Source organism: Onychomys torridus, chromosome 8, assembly GCF_903995425.1.
Source record: "Onychomys torridus chromosome 8, mOncTor1.1, whole genome shotgun sequence".
Taxonomy (NCBI): Eukaryota; Metazoa; Chordata; class Mammalia; order Rodentia; family Cricetidae; genus Onychomys; species Onychomys torridus.
This window is the reverse complement of record NC_050450.1, coordinates 2,697,602-2,714,952: the sequence shown is the minus strand read 5'-3', so window position 1 is coordinate 2,714,952 and position 17,351 is coordinate 2,697,602. Positions and strand designations below refer to the sequence as shown.

The 17,351-nt window shown below is 37.5% G+C and overlaps 1 protein-coding gene across 2 annotated transcripts in view; it reads right to left on the bottom strand.

Moving 5' to 3' along the window:
- Prkdc (protein kinase, DNA-activated, catalytic subunit) overlaps positions 1–17,351 on the bottom strand; it is a 225,635-nt gene that overhangs the window by 151,143 nt on the left and 57,141 nt on the right. For both annotated transcript variants that reach the window (XM_036195022.1, XM_036195023.1), the window contains exons 25-28: positions 16,575–16,724; positions 9,796–9,903; positions 7,897–8,123; positions 194–288 (exon numbers count right to left, since the gene is read on the bottom strand). In XM_036195022.1, coding sequence (XP_036050915.1) covers positions 194–288; positions 7,897–8,123; positions 9,796–9,903; positions 16,575–16,724 — 580 coding nt within the window. The remainder of the gene's footprint in view (positions 1–193; positions 289–7,896; positions 8,124–9,795; positions 9,904–16,574; positions 16,725–17,351) is intronic.

Genomic DNA, 17,351 nt, shown 5'->3' with positions numbered 1-17,351 from the left:
CAAATTTTTTACTTTCATTAGGTGTGAGATAACAACATATCTTCCTACCATAATTATCAGATCGGCTAAGAATAATGTGAAAAAACAAAAATACCACCTCATGAAAGGATCATGTGAGCGCTGGATTCTGAGTGGAAAAGACCCCAAAGCACTCAGGATCAGTATGGAGATAGAACACTAGGATGACACATACCTAAGGATTTCTCATCCGAATGTGCCAAGGCCAGACTTTCCATGTATGTCACTAAGGCTTCAAACACAAACTGTTCTACCAGGGATTCTTCTTCCCTGCAAAATAAAGACCTCCACTTAATTAAAAAACAAAAAACATGGAAAGACAAAACAATGTTTTTTGAACCAGAATCTCACCCAAGAGTCCAGGCTAAGCTGGAACTCAGTAACTACACAGTACTGGTACCAATTAAAGAAAGAATGGTGCACTTATTGGAAAAATTAATTTTCTTGGAAATTAAGAATAAAAAATCAAATGTAAGCTAAGGTAAGATTTTTAATTGTAATTATTTTTGTCCACAGTAAACTATCAACATGAAAAGTAACAGCTTACCCTGTGTTTTTATGGAAGAAACAGAAACCAAGATCTGAATAAGCAAACTACACTATCAGATCATGAATTTAAATCATTATAACTAGGATCTTTATTAATTAAAATATGAAGCATTATAAACACAACATTGTTAATTCCTATTATCATAAAAATCAATGCTTTGGGATTCAATGAACTCTTGGCAAGAATTTTATATATACTGCTGGTTGTGCAAGCATTTTCCTTGCAAAAGTTGTCAAGATGATTGAAGTGCTAGTCAGTAGGTGAGAGGTGCAGTGAATGTACTAGATGAGGCAGAATTCTGTGTATGAATTGTTCAACTTTAGAAATCATGACCATATGACGTGTGGAGGATACTATAAAGAAGAGCTGGGTTCTTCATGCTGATTAATGCCAGTTTCAGGCCTTGCAGTTTGTTAAACACACTTCTGATATAAAATAGTTTTGCTAGGATTCAGTAGGATTGTAGTACAACGGTTCTCAACCTATAGATAGCTAGCAATCCCTTTGAGGGTTGAATATCAGATATTTATTTTACGATTCATAGCAGTAGCAAAATTACAGTTATGAACTAGCAACAAAATAATTTTATGATTGGAGGTCACCACAACATGAGGACCTGTATCAAAGGGTCACAGCTTTTAGGAAGGTTGACAACCACTGCTGTAGTGGGTCAAGTTGGCACCAGACTTCCTAATAGTGACCACAACCTTTTTAGGTTGAAGTCTAGCTCTGGGGGCATTCTGTTTCTCACTTAGGTGATCACTATCAGATGCTGTACATAAATCCACTTTTTCTGTATGTCACAATCCAAGTTCATTGTTGTGTAAAACGAGAGGGGATCGGCTTCAAATGCCAAATGGTTACTGAATGGCTACACTGAGTTCTTTGAGAGCTTCTCCTGCATTTAGTTGTAAGAGGATCAGTGCTTTCAAGTCAGATCATTACACTCCTCATCTTCAAAGCTGTCACTTTTGGAAAACATTTTGAACCATTACTGCATTGCATGTTCATTACCAGTTCTGGAGCCAAATGTGCTGTGTGTGCCACAAGTTGCCTTCTCTGCTTTACAACCCATTTTTACCTCAAATAAGAAAATTGTTTAAATTTGCTCTTTGTATAATATTATTTCTAGTATAAAATCAATGTGAAATAAGGAACAAAAATAAGCCATTAGCCAAATAACAAGGTGAGAAATGCACATTACAGCCAGGCGGTGGTAGCCCATGCCTTTAATCCCAGCACTTGGGAGGCAGAGGCAGGTGGATCTCTGTCAGTTCCAGGCTAGCCTGGTCTACAGGGTGAGTTCCATCACAGCCAGGGCTGTTACACAGAGAAACTCTGTCTCAAAAAGAAAAAGAAGAAGAAGAAGAAAAAGGAAAAAAGGAAATGAACATTACAATGATGTAAACCAAAGGCCAGAAAGGTGGCTAAGCAGAAAAGGGTGCTGGATGTCAAACCTAATGACCTAAATTCAATTCAGGAACCCATATAATAGGAGTAAATCAATCTCCCAGGTTGTCATCTGACCTCTACACATGTGCTGTGTCCTAAATCCAAGTACAAACATGCACACACATTAATACAATTAATTTTGCAGTAGCATAGTAATAAAAATGCACACAAATAATTCTATTGATGGCTATAGCAATTATGTATAATAACATCTTAGTCAATAACAGAACTTATGTATAAGAATAATAGTCTCATGAGATAATAGTATAGTCATCTAGTTTAGGCAAGTACACCATCTGGAAGTGTATAAAATCACTTAAGGACATCTTTTTCAGAATGTTCTGTGAAGCATAACCCTATGTGCAGTTTCAAGTGCCACAAGCTGGCAGCTAGCTGTTTTCACTAGTTACTTTCAAAATGCTGACTATATAGTTTAGGTTTATATTTCCTTTTCCCCCCAACATAATATTTTCATTGATTGTTTGGGAATTTCACAAAATGCACACCAATAACACTCACTTCCCAGTCTTCCAAGTTCCATAATTCCGGTTCCAGGAGTTCCAACACCCTTTTCCAGCCACCATGGGCACAGGAACCCACATGGTATACAGCCCCCCTCACCCTCCCACCCCCACCCCCCACCCCCGCTCCAAAAACAAGTCTAATATGTGTTGTCCCTATGGTCAATGGAACATGGTCAAACTCTCCGTGGCCAACCCCTTAAAGAAAACTGAGTCCTTCCCCACCCCCACCCCCCACCAGAAGCCACAAATTGTGGAGAGCTACACTTCAGCATCCTTATCTCAATTGTTAAAAGTTTTCTTGAACGGCTTCATGTCTAGTCTGTTACTTTATTCTTTTTGGGGGGTGGAGGTAAGGACTTGGAGTAGAGGTTATCATAGAAGCCTTCTACATCTCCTGCAGTCATCAAGACCATTGCAAAAGAAGCTTCCTTGTGCTTTACAGTCATTGGGAGCACGGATTATAGACTTCCCCATGGTTTCTGTCAACAGCACAGATAACATCAACATGGCCTCCAGCTTCATAACGTACCAAGGACCTCAGCATGGTCTCCAGTGGCAATACAGACCATGCATATCAACTCGGCCCTCTGCTGCAGCAGGAGTCACAGACACCTATTGTAGAATATTATTTTAAGATGTAGTACATTTGTTTATGCTGTGGAACATTTGTTTAATGATGCAAAGATATGTTGCATTCTTTCATTTTGCATTTGTTTAACACTGTGAAGCTGTGTTACTTTGCCTGTCTGAAACACCTGATGGTCTAATAAAGTGCTGAATGGCCAATAGTGAGGCAGGAGAGAGGACAGATTGGGCTGGCAGGAAGAAAGAGTAAAAAGAGAAGGAGGGGGACTCAAGGGGCCATCCACTGACACAGCAGAGTAAGAAGCAAAGAAAGGGATACAGAAATAGAGAAAGATAAAAGCCCAGAGGCAACAGGTAGATGGGATAATTCAAGTTAGAAAAGCTGGCAAGAAAAAAGCCAAGCTAAGGCCAGGCATTTATAAGAAATAATAACACTCCATGTGATTTATGTGGGAGCTAGGTGGCAGGGCTCCCCAAAAGAGGAAAAAGTAAAAGCATAAAGATCAACTACATTTTGGTGCCCAACATTTAGTGATTTTCCTGAGAAAGCTGGGGGAAAGAAGAAAAGAAAAGAAGAGAAAAAGAAAAGAGAAGAAAAGAAAAAAGACACAGCCCCTTTAAGAGGTACTGGTGTTCAGGAAGCAAACGAAGTTAAAAAAACAAACAAACAAACAAACAAAAAACCTGTGTGGCAGCACAGATACAGGCTTCCATAGCTAGGCAGGTTAAATGCAGTTTTGGGTCACACACCTCTGACCAGGCCAAGAGCTTTAGGCTTGGCTTTCAGAATCAGAGAAGCAGGCAGAGCCAGCCCAGAGGGCCTCGTGGAGGGTCCAGGTGTAGTTTGGCAGTCTAAAGTTTGCTCATGCGGTCAAAAAAGGCTAAAAGTTATGCAGTAAAAGAGATCCAGAGGGGGAAAAACTCTAAGCAGATTCCAGTGGGTTTTACAATGTGCATAGGCTTAAGGAAGAAAGAAAAAAGATATGGACAGTTATAGAAAGAAACAAATAGTTTAGAAATAGTAAAATCTTGAAGTGACAGTAAAAGTAATATAAAGTTTAGAAATAGTGAAGTCTTTAAAGAGATAGTAATAAGAGAACAAAACCACATAAAATGGAAAATACACAGAGAGTCTGGATCCTGTATGATGTTGTGTCGATTTTGATTTTGATTTGATTTGATGCTGATGAGCAAAAGACAGCTGCTGACAGACATGATATTAAAAGAGGGACAGATTGCCAGGCAGTGGTGGCACACGCCTTTAATCCAGCACTCGGGAGGCAGAGCCAGGCGGATCTCTGTGAGTTCTAGGCCAGCCTGGTCTACCAAGTGAATTCCAGGAAAGGCGCAAAGCTACACAGAGAAACCCTGTCTTGAAAAACCAAAAAGAGGGACAGCTGAAATAAACCAACCTATATACTTTAGGAATGCCTTAACTTTAAGATGGAAGTAAAAAAATATATTTGTTAAATGGAAGTCAAAGTGATTTGGAGAAGAGGTTTTGCTTTTGTTCCTACAGGAAATGAGAGGCTATAGATTTGTTCCAGGTTAATATGGATCAGGTTGATCAAGGAAGACCTCCTGAAACTTGACAGGTTCTATATATCAACACAGGTTTACGGCTGGTCTTCCCAAGACTTGTCAATTATTTCAAAATTTCTCAGGGACCCCTAAAGATGCCTTCATCCACAGGCAACAGGAAGAAGCCTAGAGAAGATGATGCTCACATTCCCAAGAGGTACCTATTGGTTATTTGTTGGGTTATAAATGTTTGTTATTTAGGGGACTATAGAATAAAAAGACCAACTATGAATTTCACACATTTTGCATTCGCATGGATTTTGGTATATTGATATAAATTTAAAGTTAATTTTGTTATACTGTATATATGTTACTAGTCTTGCTTGGGGTATTGTGCTTATGAATTTCATTTAAAAATACAACATATAAATAAGAATTGATGTTAGTAGTTAATCTATATAATCAAAGTTGTAGTCACATTAGGCATGTTTTCTAGGTTAAATAGGTATATTTTAGATAGATAAATGCTGTTCAAACACTTCAAAGACCTACAGAATATGGTATTCAAAATGCTTTGTTAACCCAAGGTTTTTCAATGACAATGAGACACATCTGCTCCTGGCAGCACCAATTTACTTCAGAAAAGGATGGTAGGCATCAAAGAAACAGCATAGAAATTTGCTTTCAATGTGGCAAAGCTAAACACATGGATAAGAAACTGATTTGCTTTGACTTCTGACAATATGCTGTATAAACTGAACATACAGGACACACAGGGAAAACTGTTGACCTTTGCCAAAAACAAGGCAGAACAGTCCTTCAAAGCTCCTGCTTCATGGAATCATCTGCCAGACATTCTGCAGGATATATGGCAAAGTGTCTTTGCCAAAACAAAGCAGGTCAGTCCTTCAAAATTCCTGCTTCATAGAACAGTCTGACAGATACTCTAGGCCTGTAGGCTGAAGATGGATGCCCCAATGTAGCAGAGGAACTTTGGGTGACTGTCCAGGCAGCCAAATATCTCCGTTGTAAGATAATATTATATCCTTCTGGGGCCTTTGATGGAGTTGAAGACTAGATAGTTATAGTGGCAGTTTATCTTAGTTATGACAGAAAGTAAATTAGGTATAAAACTTTGGATTCACTAAGACAGGATAGACAATGGAGTATTTTCTTTAAATTTGCCAGACACAATACAACTGGACATTGTAAATGTAATCCTTACTTGATAATTGTTCTTATTGTAGATAGTTTTACTATGTTTAAGTTAAAACCATTTCTTTTTATATAGACAAAAGGGAAATGTTGTGGAATATTAATTTAAGATGTGCTACAATTGTTTATGCTTTGGAATATTTGTTTAATGATCCAAAGATGTGCTACATTCTTTTATGCTGCATTTGTTTAACTCTATGAAGTTGTATTATTTTGCTGTCTAAAACACTTGATTAGTCTAATAAAGAGCTGAAAGGCAAATAGCAAGGCAGGAGACAGGATAGGTGGAGGTGGCAGAGAGAATAAATAGAAGAAATCTGGGAAGAAGTGATTGGGAAGCAAGAAAGAGAAAGAGAGGAAGACTCAAGGGACCAGCCACTCAGCTACACAGCAAGGCATGGAGAAAGAAGAAAGATATATAAAAATAGAGAAAGATAAAAGCCCAGAGGCAAAAGATAGACAGGATAATTAAAGTTAAGAAAAGCTGGGTAGAAACAAGCCAATCTAAGGTTGGGCATTCGTAAGTAAGAATAAGCCTTCATGTGATTTATTTGGGAGCTGGGTGGCAGGCCCCTAAAGAGCCAAAAGAGGAAATATGTCACTTCTGAGTCCTTAAGACCTCTAGATAAGGCCTGACATTCCCAGGAGCCCTGCTCTGCCCTTTGAATAGACCAGTCTGTCTGCAAAATGGAGTCTTTTCTCCATGAGAAGACTCCAGACCGCCTGTGAGCCTGCCTGCACAGTCGTTTCTCTTCTTTTCAGAAGCTCCAAGGTTAGTACGCTTCCAATGCTCTGGACTGAGTAACCTATTTCTCAACTAGAAGGATGGGTATGTAGCAATCTGGTTTATTAATATCACTCTATAAACACTATATATTTTGTACATTCTTCTGTACATATTTAAAAAGCCAATAAGAAGCTTTAAGCACTAGTTAATCCTCATATAAATATACATATAGATTCCTACTACCTACCCCATCCATCTTCTATTATCGATCTCTTCTGTGTCTCAGTGACCCATTTTCTAGAAAAACTTATTCTGACCATCAAAGTCAGAGGCCCACTAAAAGATGACATAGTAGTCTTACTACTAGCAATCACTATTTAATATGATTTATTTCAGCCATAAACCTTTATATTTTCTTTGAGTATCTTTCTCATCTAGCCCTCATGAAGAGCTGTAATTTTATATTTTTGCAGTATTTAGAACATTGCCTGGCATGATATTCTTTCTTTTTTCCAGTTCTCTTCTGACAAGAGGAGTATGTGCTCTTAACAGTTGAGTTATCCCTTCAGCTCTGACTGTGCCACTGAGTGAAGGAATGCATTAATGAATTAATATCATTCATTTTGCTGTACTGAATGTCTTTCTTGGACCTTTGGAATGTCCTCTATGCCTTAGTCTTTAGTCAAAAACTTAGGAAGAAATTTAACTTCACTCTGCACTCCCATAATTTCTGAGACTCCATATCATTAGAGATGCTCCCTATTTTTCTGCCTTAGCAGAGAAAACCTGGCTCACTGCCCTATTACTCTGAACAAAGCCTAAGAGTACCAAAGGTCTTCACAACTTCATAGGGCAGCTTATGAGGTAGTAGAGTCTTGGTACTCAATCGTCACCTTTTCATCTGAAAGAATTTAGCTGATTATCATTCATTCTTTATGGTCCATCTCTGATAAATATTCACTAACTTACTCACCACACAAACATTCTATATGGTTCAAAGGATCTTGCACATGTGTCTTTCATTGCATTCTCAAAACATATTCATAATTATTTCTCTGTAGTGTCTTAGATTCTTGAATGCACACCATGTGTCACATATATTTGTAATAAATGCTTGACATAAAATACACAGACTTCAGCCAGGGCTACACAAAGAAACCCTGCCCTAAAAAACAAAAACTAACTAACCAACCAACCAACCAACCAACCAACCATAGACTTAAATATCAGGGCACTTTTCCAAATCACATTAAAGGTTTCAAGAGCTGTCGTATACATCTTTCCTTGACACAAAGCATACATACCTGAATTCCTTATAGATATGATTAAAAGCAAGTGCTGCACCTAGCCTCTTGAAAGCATTAGGATGAAGTGCAAGGCTGTAAAGACGCTTGAAAAGTGACTTGCTGTTTACTGGGCTCTTCTCTTGCTGCTGAGGTGTTGTCTGCTTAATGGACCATTTGAGGAATTCTCGAATACAGCATCCACAAAAGTCTCTTAAAGTACTGTCAATGGGGTCCACAATACCATCCTTAATCAAGATAGAGACAGCTTCATTGTATTTATTCTTATACCCATGGAACGATTAATGGTGGTTCTGTGTGAGTATATATGCCAATACTCAAGAGGTTTAAGGAAAAAGGCTGTGAGTTTGACACTAAACTGTGATACAGAGTAAGTTCCAGACCAGCGTAGGCTAATACCCTGAACTATAGACCCTAACTCAAAAAAAAAAAAAAAAAAAAAAAAAAAGAGAACAATCCAGTGACTCTTCACTGCCCATAACCAGGCATATGATCTGTGTGAGTCTGAGAATAAAGGTGGTGATTAGACTGCCTGACTGCCCTAAACAAACAGGGATGTATAATTGTACTCTATGTTCTGCACAGCAGAATGGTAAAACAGGAGTCCTCATACCACATTACTTCTTCCCTGATGTTCTCATCAACTTCCATATTTTTGCTGGGTCCAACTTCATAGAAAACGTTACACAGATGGAAAATAGTATCAGTAAAAAAGTATGCAAGAACAAAGACTTAAAGGATGTTTGGATAAGCTCACTAGGCATTTCACTGGAACTTTTGTTATTGTATTTATTTATTTATTTATTTATTTTAATTTTTAAAATTTAAATATAATTTTAATTTATTTTTTATTTTTTATTTTTACAAGACAGGGTTTCTCTGAGTAGCCCCGGCTGTCCTGGTAATCAGTTTGTACACCAGGCTAGTCTCAAACTTGGAGATGCATCTGCTTCTGCCTCCCAAGTGCTGGGATTAAAGTTATGTGCAGGGTCCTGTGTAGCCTAGCCTAGGCTTATATAGCACTGCTATGTCAGTGGCTGGCATTAAACTCAAATCCCCCTGTTCTACTACTAAGTGTTACAATTACAATTACAAATGTGTGCCAGGTGATTTTAATGTGAACATATAATTCCATCTCCCCCATAAAATAATACTTAAAAGAATCAAAGTTATTCCTACAAGTACAAAATTAAAATAAATATGCATCAAAACCCACGACAGCTTATCTTACTGAACCAGTGACCAGACCCTAATGACTACCTCTACTAAGTGTAATATTAAAAGGTAAACTCTAGACTCCACACCCTTTAGTTAATGGATATGAATGTAAGAGAAAATTAAATAAAAGTTCCCTTTACTCTTGAATTAAATACTGTAACACGGATTAAAAACAAACAAAAACTCCAAACTACTGTTATTGATAAGGAACATTTTTACTGCTTATACCCACAACATACATCATACATTCTTTCTCTCTTATACTCTTAATATATATAAATTTTTAAACTTATAGCCACTCAAAAAGAAGAATAAAAATAGATTTTAACTGAAATTTAGTTATAGATATTACCTATGTCTCTTATGGCTGGGCATTGGTGGCACATGTCTTTAATCCCAGCACTTTAATCTCTGTGAGTTTGAGGCCAGCCTGGTCTACAGAGGGAGTTCCAGGACTGACAGAGCTACACAAAGAAACCCTATCTCAAAAAACAAAACAACAAAAAAAGAATATCACTTAGGAAAACGAAAATAAATATGTTACTATGTTCACAAAAGATAACAGTTTAGAGAAAGGCTATATTTTGATATGTTAACAAGGAACCTTTCCTAAAGATCTATATGTACACTAGATTTCTGCAGTCAATTGGAATGAAAAGTTAAGAACCAAATATTACTTACCAGTATGGTTTCTAGTAAGGCAACAGTATCTTGACTTTCAAATTTCTTATTGTTAGTAAACCAGTGAATCAGCTGCATAACAAGCGGTTCATAGAGCTGCCTTGTCACCTAAGAGACAATTTCTAATGTAATTTACATCCTTCATGAGAGTAAATGTACACTAAAAATTAAACATTTAAATGGCACTTTCAGTAAAGCAAGATAAAGCAAAGCTACAATTATTTAATTAGGTTTTTTTTTTTTTTTTTCTGGTTCAGATCCATGACGAACAGAGTCTAAGAGTCCATGAAAGGAAAATATGCACACTAAAGCTCATTGTTCATCTAACTAGGAGAGCAATTTAAGATACTGTTAGTATAACTTGTGTCAGGGTCTAGCTGGGTGAGTCTGCCTGATCCTCCCATTTATGATCCCTCTTTAAAGTCCAAGATCTAGCCTATGACCATGCCATCGACAACTGACGGATTCCTCACACACCATATCCAGCCTCTCTGTTCAGCCAGGTCCTGCACCTCTTGGACCTTTCCATATACCTTCCCTAATCCCCCAGATCTATTGCTGGTGGCTAAGTCTAGCTTGGATAATCCTACTTGCCCTACCCACAACCTTGAGGTTCCTTCCAGGACCCTGTGCTGCTCACCAACTGTATGACAAACAACTTCTACCAGTCAGTTCCTATACATCTTACCAGATGAGTTTGCCGATCCTCCCTTCCACCCACTCTCCCTAGCACCACAAGTCTAGCCTGGGATCCATATCTAGTACCCTTGCTGAGACTGGGCAGCCCTGTTTGAGCTACCCACAACTGATAAAACCCTTGGGCAGTACCCTCTCCCACCCTAAAATTCATCAGTCCTATAGAAATATTCTCCAATGAGAATTGACTATATGAACCCCAGGACATAGAATTTAAAAAAACAATCATAAATTTCACCAAAGAAATCAAGGAGCTAAAAGAAGAAACAGCTAAAACAAAACAAAAGAACAGAAGCAAAAAACACCAAACCAACAACAATAATAACAACAAAACTACCAAACTACTCTTAAGGTTGATTGAAATGATAAGGAGATAATCTAGGATTTGAAAGCTAAATTCAACCATGAGGCAGAAACACTGAAAAACTCAAGTGTAAATGAAGGTAGAAAAACCCAATAACCCAACTAGAAAACTCAAAAGAATGCCTTACAAGTAGAATAAATCAAGCAAAAGATAGAATATCAGGTCTCTGAGAAAAAGTAAAGAAACTAGACCTAATAAGCAAAGAGGAAATGTGGGACACCATGAAAAGACCAAATCTTTGAACTTTAGGCATAAATGAAGAAGAAACCTAGGTCAGTGGCATAGATCATAGGAGATGATAGGAGAAAAATGGAAGAAAATATCCCCAAACTAAGGAATGATACATCCATAAAGACACAGGCACAAAATTAGAAATAAAAAAGAGACACTGAGGAAATCTAAAGAATCATAAGGACATATTTAGGAAATCTAAAAGAACATATATTGGAAAATCTAAAAGAAATGGTTAATTTTTCTCAATACATATCACTTAGCAAAGTTAAATCAAGATCAGGTAAACAACTTAAAAGGACCTATAATGCCTAGTGAAATAGAAGCAGTAATTGTCTCCCAACAACAACAACAAAAAAACAAACAAACAAAAACAAAAAATCAGATAAACAACTTAAAAGGACCTATAATGCCTAGTGAAATAGAAGCAGTAATTAAGTCTCCCTCCCCTCCAAAAAAACCAAAAAAACAAAACAAAACAAAAAACCCAAAAAACAATACTCAAACCAGATGGTTTTAGCAAAGGACTCTACCAGATTTTCAAAGAAGAGTTAATGCTAATACTCTTCAAATTATCTCATAAGATAGAAACAAAAGGAACACTGCCCAGTTCATTTTAAGAGCCACAGTTATCCTGATAACCAACCACATAAAGATATAACAAAGAAAGAGAATTACAGACCAATTTCCCTTAGATAGAAACAAAAATTCTTAATAAAATACTTGCAAAACAAATCTAAGAACACATCAAAAAGATCATCAAATGTAATCACATAGGCTTTATCTCAGAAATGCAAAGATGGTTTAACATACATAAATAAATGTAAAAATAGATTGAAAGACAAAAACTATATGATCATTAGATGCAAAAAGGCATTTGACGAGATTCAACATATCTTCATCATAAAAGCCTTGAGAGACTAGGGATACAATCAACACACCGCAAAATAAAAAAAGGCAATGTACAGCAAGCCCACAGCCAACATCAATCTAAACAGAGAGAAACTAAAACCATTTCCACTAAATCAGGAGCAAGCCAAAGTTGTCCACTCTCTCCATACCTAGTCATACAGTACTTGAAATCTTAGCTAGAGCAATATAGGGGATATAAAACGGAAAGGAAGAAGGCAAAGCATCCTTATTTGCAGTTGTTATGCTTTTATACATTAAAAAAATAACGGGGTTGGGGATTTAGCTCAGTGGTAGAGCTCTTGCCTAGCAAGTGCAAAGCCCTGGGTTCAGTGCTCTGGCAAAAAAAAAAAAAAAAAAAGAAAGAAAGAAAGAAAAAGAAAGAAAGAAAGGAAAGTAAATAATAACAACACTAAAAACTTCACTAGGAAAGAAGTTGACAAGCACTTTTAGCAAAGTCACAGGATACAAAATTTAGAGACAAAATTCATTAGCCTTCTTATATACAAATGACAAATTGAAAGAAATCAGGGAAACAATACCTTTAACAATAGCACCAAAAAATATAAACCATCTTGAGGTAACTTTATGCAAGCAAGTGAAGAACTTGTATAAAATAAACAAAAGGACACTGAAGAATGACGTTTCAGAAGATATGACAGGATGGAAAGGACTCCTATGCTCATGGATTAGTAGGATTAATATAATAGCCATCCTACAAAAAACATTCTGCAGATTCAATGCAATCTCTACCAAACTTCAAACACAACACTTAACAGAAACTGAAAGGATAATTCTCAGCTTCATATGAAAACACACACACACACACACACACACACACACACACACACACACACAGGATAGCTAAAACACTCCTGTCTAATAAAAGAACTGCTAGAGATATCACCATCCCCGATCTCAATCTGTACTACAGAACTATAGTAATATATATAGCATGGTACTGGCATCAAAACAGACACACTGATCAATACAACTGAATTAAAGACTCAGATATGGATACCAGATTTTTTTTTTTTTTTTTAATAAGGAAGCCAGAAATACACACTGGAATAAGGACAGCATCTGTAACAGATGGTGCTGGCCAAACTGAAAGGCTGCATGTAGAAGAATGCAAACAGATCCATATTTTTCACCCTAACAAAATTCATTTCCAAATGGATCAAAAACTTCAAAATAAGAGCAGAGAGTGGGGGGGCAGTCTTGAACTCACTGGTAAAGGAAAAGGCTTTCTAAACAGAACACTGATAGCACAGGCACTAAGAACAATAATTAATAAATGGGACCTCACAAAACTGAAAAGCTTTTGTATGGCAAAAGGCATTTGAATAAAGTGGCAGTCTACAGAATGGGAAAAGATTTTTATCAACTACAAATCTAATAGAGGGCTAACATGTAAAACACTGAAGAACTAAAAGGCTGGATGTCAAGAAAACAAATAACATAATTTCAAAATGGGTTACAGATCTAGAGTTGTCAAAAGATAAAACACAAATGGCTGAGAAACACTTAAAAGGAATGTTCAACATTCCAAGACATCAGGGAAATGCAAATCTAAACAACTTTGAGATTTCATCTTACATCTGTCAGAATGGCTAAAATCAATAAAATAAACAACAGCTCATGCTGGTAAGGATGTGGAATAAGGAGAACACTTATCCATTGCTGGTGGAGTGCAAACTTGTACAGTCACTATGAAAATCAGTGTGGCAGTTCCTCAGGAAGCTGGGGAATAGATCTACCCCAAGATCCAGCTATATTACTCCTAGGCTTATACCCAAAAGTCTCTAAATCTTACTACAGAAATACTTGCTCACCCATGTTGCCACTCTAGTCTAACAGCCAGAATTATAGTCAGAAATCGGAAACAACCAAGATGTACATCAACAGATGAATGGATAAAGAAAACGTGATACAATGTCAGGCAGTAATGGTGCATGCCTTTAATCCCAGCACTTGAGAGGCAAAGAAAAAGTTAATCTCACAGTGTGAGGCCAGTCTGGTCTCCAGAGTGAGTCCTAGGAAAGCCAGAGCTACATAGAGATACTCTGTCTCGAAAACAAACAAATAATTAAAAAGGAGAGAGGGAAGGAGGGAGGGAGGGAAAGAGAAAGGAAGGAAGGTAGGGAGGGAGGGAGGGAAGGAGGGAAGGAGGAGGGAAGAAAAAGAAAGAAAATCTGGTATATTTACACAATGGAATACTGTTTTTTTTTAAAGAAAGAGAAAGAAAAAGGAAGGAAGGAAGGAAGGAAGGAAGGAAGGAAGGAAGGAAGGAAGGAAGGAAGGAAGGAAGGAAGGAAGGAAATTCACAAGTAAATGGATGAAGTTAGAAAAAAAAAATCATCCTGAGTGAGGTAACCCAGACTGAAAAGAACAAATACGGTATGTATTCTCTTAGATACAGATGTTAGCTATTAAGTCTTTAATAAGCAGGCTACAGTCCATATAACCACAGTGTTTAAGTATAATGTAAAAGACTGGGGAGAAGGAAGGAGGGATCTTCAGAGGAAGGAGAAACAAGAGTCCAGTTATGGGTGGGCCAGGGGTGAGGGGAGTTGACTAGAATGGCAGAATCAGACAGGGAGGGAGAAGGAAGGCAGGGCTACAGGAGGGAATACAGGAGGGACAGCTAATTAAGAGCATTTGAAGGGTCATATGGAAACCTAACACAGTAGAAGCTTCCTAAAATACATGCATATATGAAGACAATTTAAATGAAATTGCCAAATAACAAGGGAGACAGAATCCCAGCTGGACATACTGTCTTGTCACCGTATGAAGCTTCCAGTACTTCTAGTATTAATTACATCCAATAGATTCATTGGCCAAAGGGGTCCTGAGAACCCACAAACAACCCAGGCTACTGACAAGGTTATTGGTTGCTCTCCACAAACTGATGATAAGGCCCTGTTGCTGAATACAACACCTACTGAACATGGAGAAGTAGAACTGGTGTCCACCTACCGAGAGACAAGTGTTCATGGTATTGAAAGATATACTGCACACCACCAGAGGAGAACAGTAAATACCAACCCAGCTACAAACCCCTCAATCTACCTGCTCACAAAATACAGTGCCATAACAGTGCACAGGAGTTGTAGGAGCAATCAACCATTATCTGATTGTATTTAAGGCCCACTCGATGAAATGCAACTCATTCATGACGCTGTTCAGGGAGCTGAGAACCTGAAATTAGATAGGCCAGGGACCTAGGGGAAAACCAATTATATTGTTCTGCTAAAGGAATGTAGCTATAAAATGACTCCTAATGATATTATGTTATACTCATAGATTAATGTTTTGCTCAGCCATTATCAGAGGAGCTTCCTCCTGCAGTAGATGGGAACAAATATAGGAGACCCACAACTGGACATGGTGTAGAGAAGTGAAAGATCTTGGAACACTAAGTTCTACATAGTATGTCTCCATCAAAGCTTTCTGCTCAGGGCTTAGGAACTGTGAAGAGGAGGCGGGAAGAGTTTAGGAATCAGAGGCTATGGAAACACTAAGGAAACAAGGCCTTCCAGACACAAGAACACTGACAGACATAGGAATTTACAGGGAGTGTAGCAACATGAACAGGGCCTGCATGAGTGTAAGTCCGATGAGTTCCCAGCAGGGAGAGGAGAGACAAGACACAAAGCCCCTCCCTAACTCATACACCATCTCTAATTGATAACTGCTCACACAGGAAAATTAGTTTCCTCCAGTTGAGTTTCCCTTGGTAAACAAATCACATTTAAAGGCAGGCCCCAAGCTCTAGCAATAGATGGCCAACACAAAATAGCTTCTGTATTATGCTTTTTTATTTTGTCTTTATAGGATTTCTATGAGTGTGTTTCTGTATCTATGTTTCCTGTGCCTTTTCTTTGGCTCCTTTTTTTGTTTGTTTGTTTTGTCCTATTCTGGTTAGCTTGTTTTAATTTTATTTTATTACTATTTTTTAGATGCTACTTTTTAATGTGAGATAGAAAGAGAGTAGATTTGAATAGATGGGGAGGGTAAACTGTAATTAGAATATAGTCTAAAAAAATCTACTTTCAATTAATAAAAACAAAGTAAATTAAAATTTTAAAAACTTTAAAGTGTAGTCAAGAGGTGGTGGCTCATGCCTTTAATCCTAGTACATCTTAGGAGGCAAGAGGCAGAAGTAAGAGGAAGAGGCAGGCAGATCTCTGTCAATTTGAGGCTAGTGTGGTCTACAGAGTTCCAGAATAGCCAGGGCTACATAGAGAAACCCTGTCCAGAAACCTGTCTCCGCCCCCCAAAAAATATTAAAATGTAATTTAAAAAGTGTTCCAATCCCCAGGTCCCTGGACCAACTAACTCTGACTGCAGAGGGTGGCAGGCAGGCAGGCAGGGTGCAGTGCCTTCCAAAGAGACCACATTCTCTCTCCTTTATTTATTTACTTGTTGTTTATTTGTAGGCTGGCCTCACTTTTGCTGCAACCCTCCTGTCTCTTTCCAACTCTGGGACTATAGGAGTACACAATCATGCCCAGCTTGAGATCATATTCCTTTTATAGTTTTACAATTGTTAAGATCCTAATCATGCACTTACTTGATCCACATCACATGCAAGTTGAAGCAGCACAGGAAACGTGTGCTTGTAGAGCTGGTACATGGGAGGCCACTCCTGACCTTCAGGCATCTGAGAGGCTCTTCCCAACATAAACATAACCATGCTGTGTAACAGTTCACAAGCTGCCACCTAAGAGGGACCGAGTTCAACACAGCTTGATTATCATATTTATAAGGGAATATTTTGAAGTTTTTTCTTACTTTAGCCATTTAAGAGGAAAAACTTGTACTGTGAGTAACTACTATATATTCCAATTTTAAAAAATGGAAATAGTGGTTTTTATATCAAATGAATGCTTCTGTTCACTTTAATCTTTATCCAAGAATTAAGAATTGAAATTTAAAAACTTCAGACTCTGAAGATGATACATTCAGAAGAAATGTATTTCATACAGTTTATAATTGTACATCCTGGCTTCATTTGTAAATGTCACTTTAGTAGCTAGGAAGCACATTGGAAGTTTACAAGTTAGTGTTAACAATTGACATTATTTGTCTCCAATCTCCCAGGTTATGGGGATAAACTCCTACCAAGTTTCATCTTTAAATATACTTTGCATTGCATTTTCTATTACAAAGAATTTCTGGTATTTGAATGCTTTGCCAGTTTATTATTTCAATAATTTATACTTAACTTTCATTTATCAATGACACCTACTTCCAAAAAAATTTCAAAAGTAATGATAATAGAATAGATAAAATATAATGTCTGTTTCCTAACCAACACATACATCTTTTTAAAGCAATACACCATAAA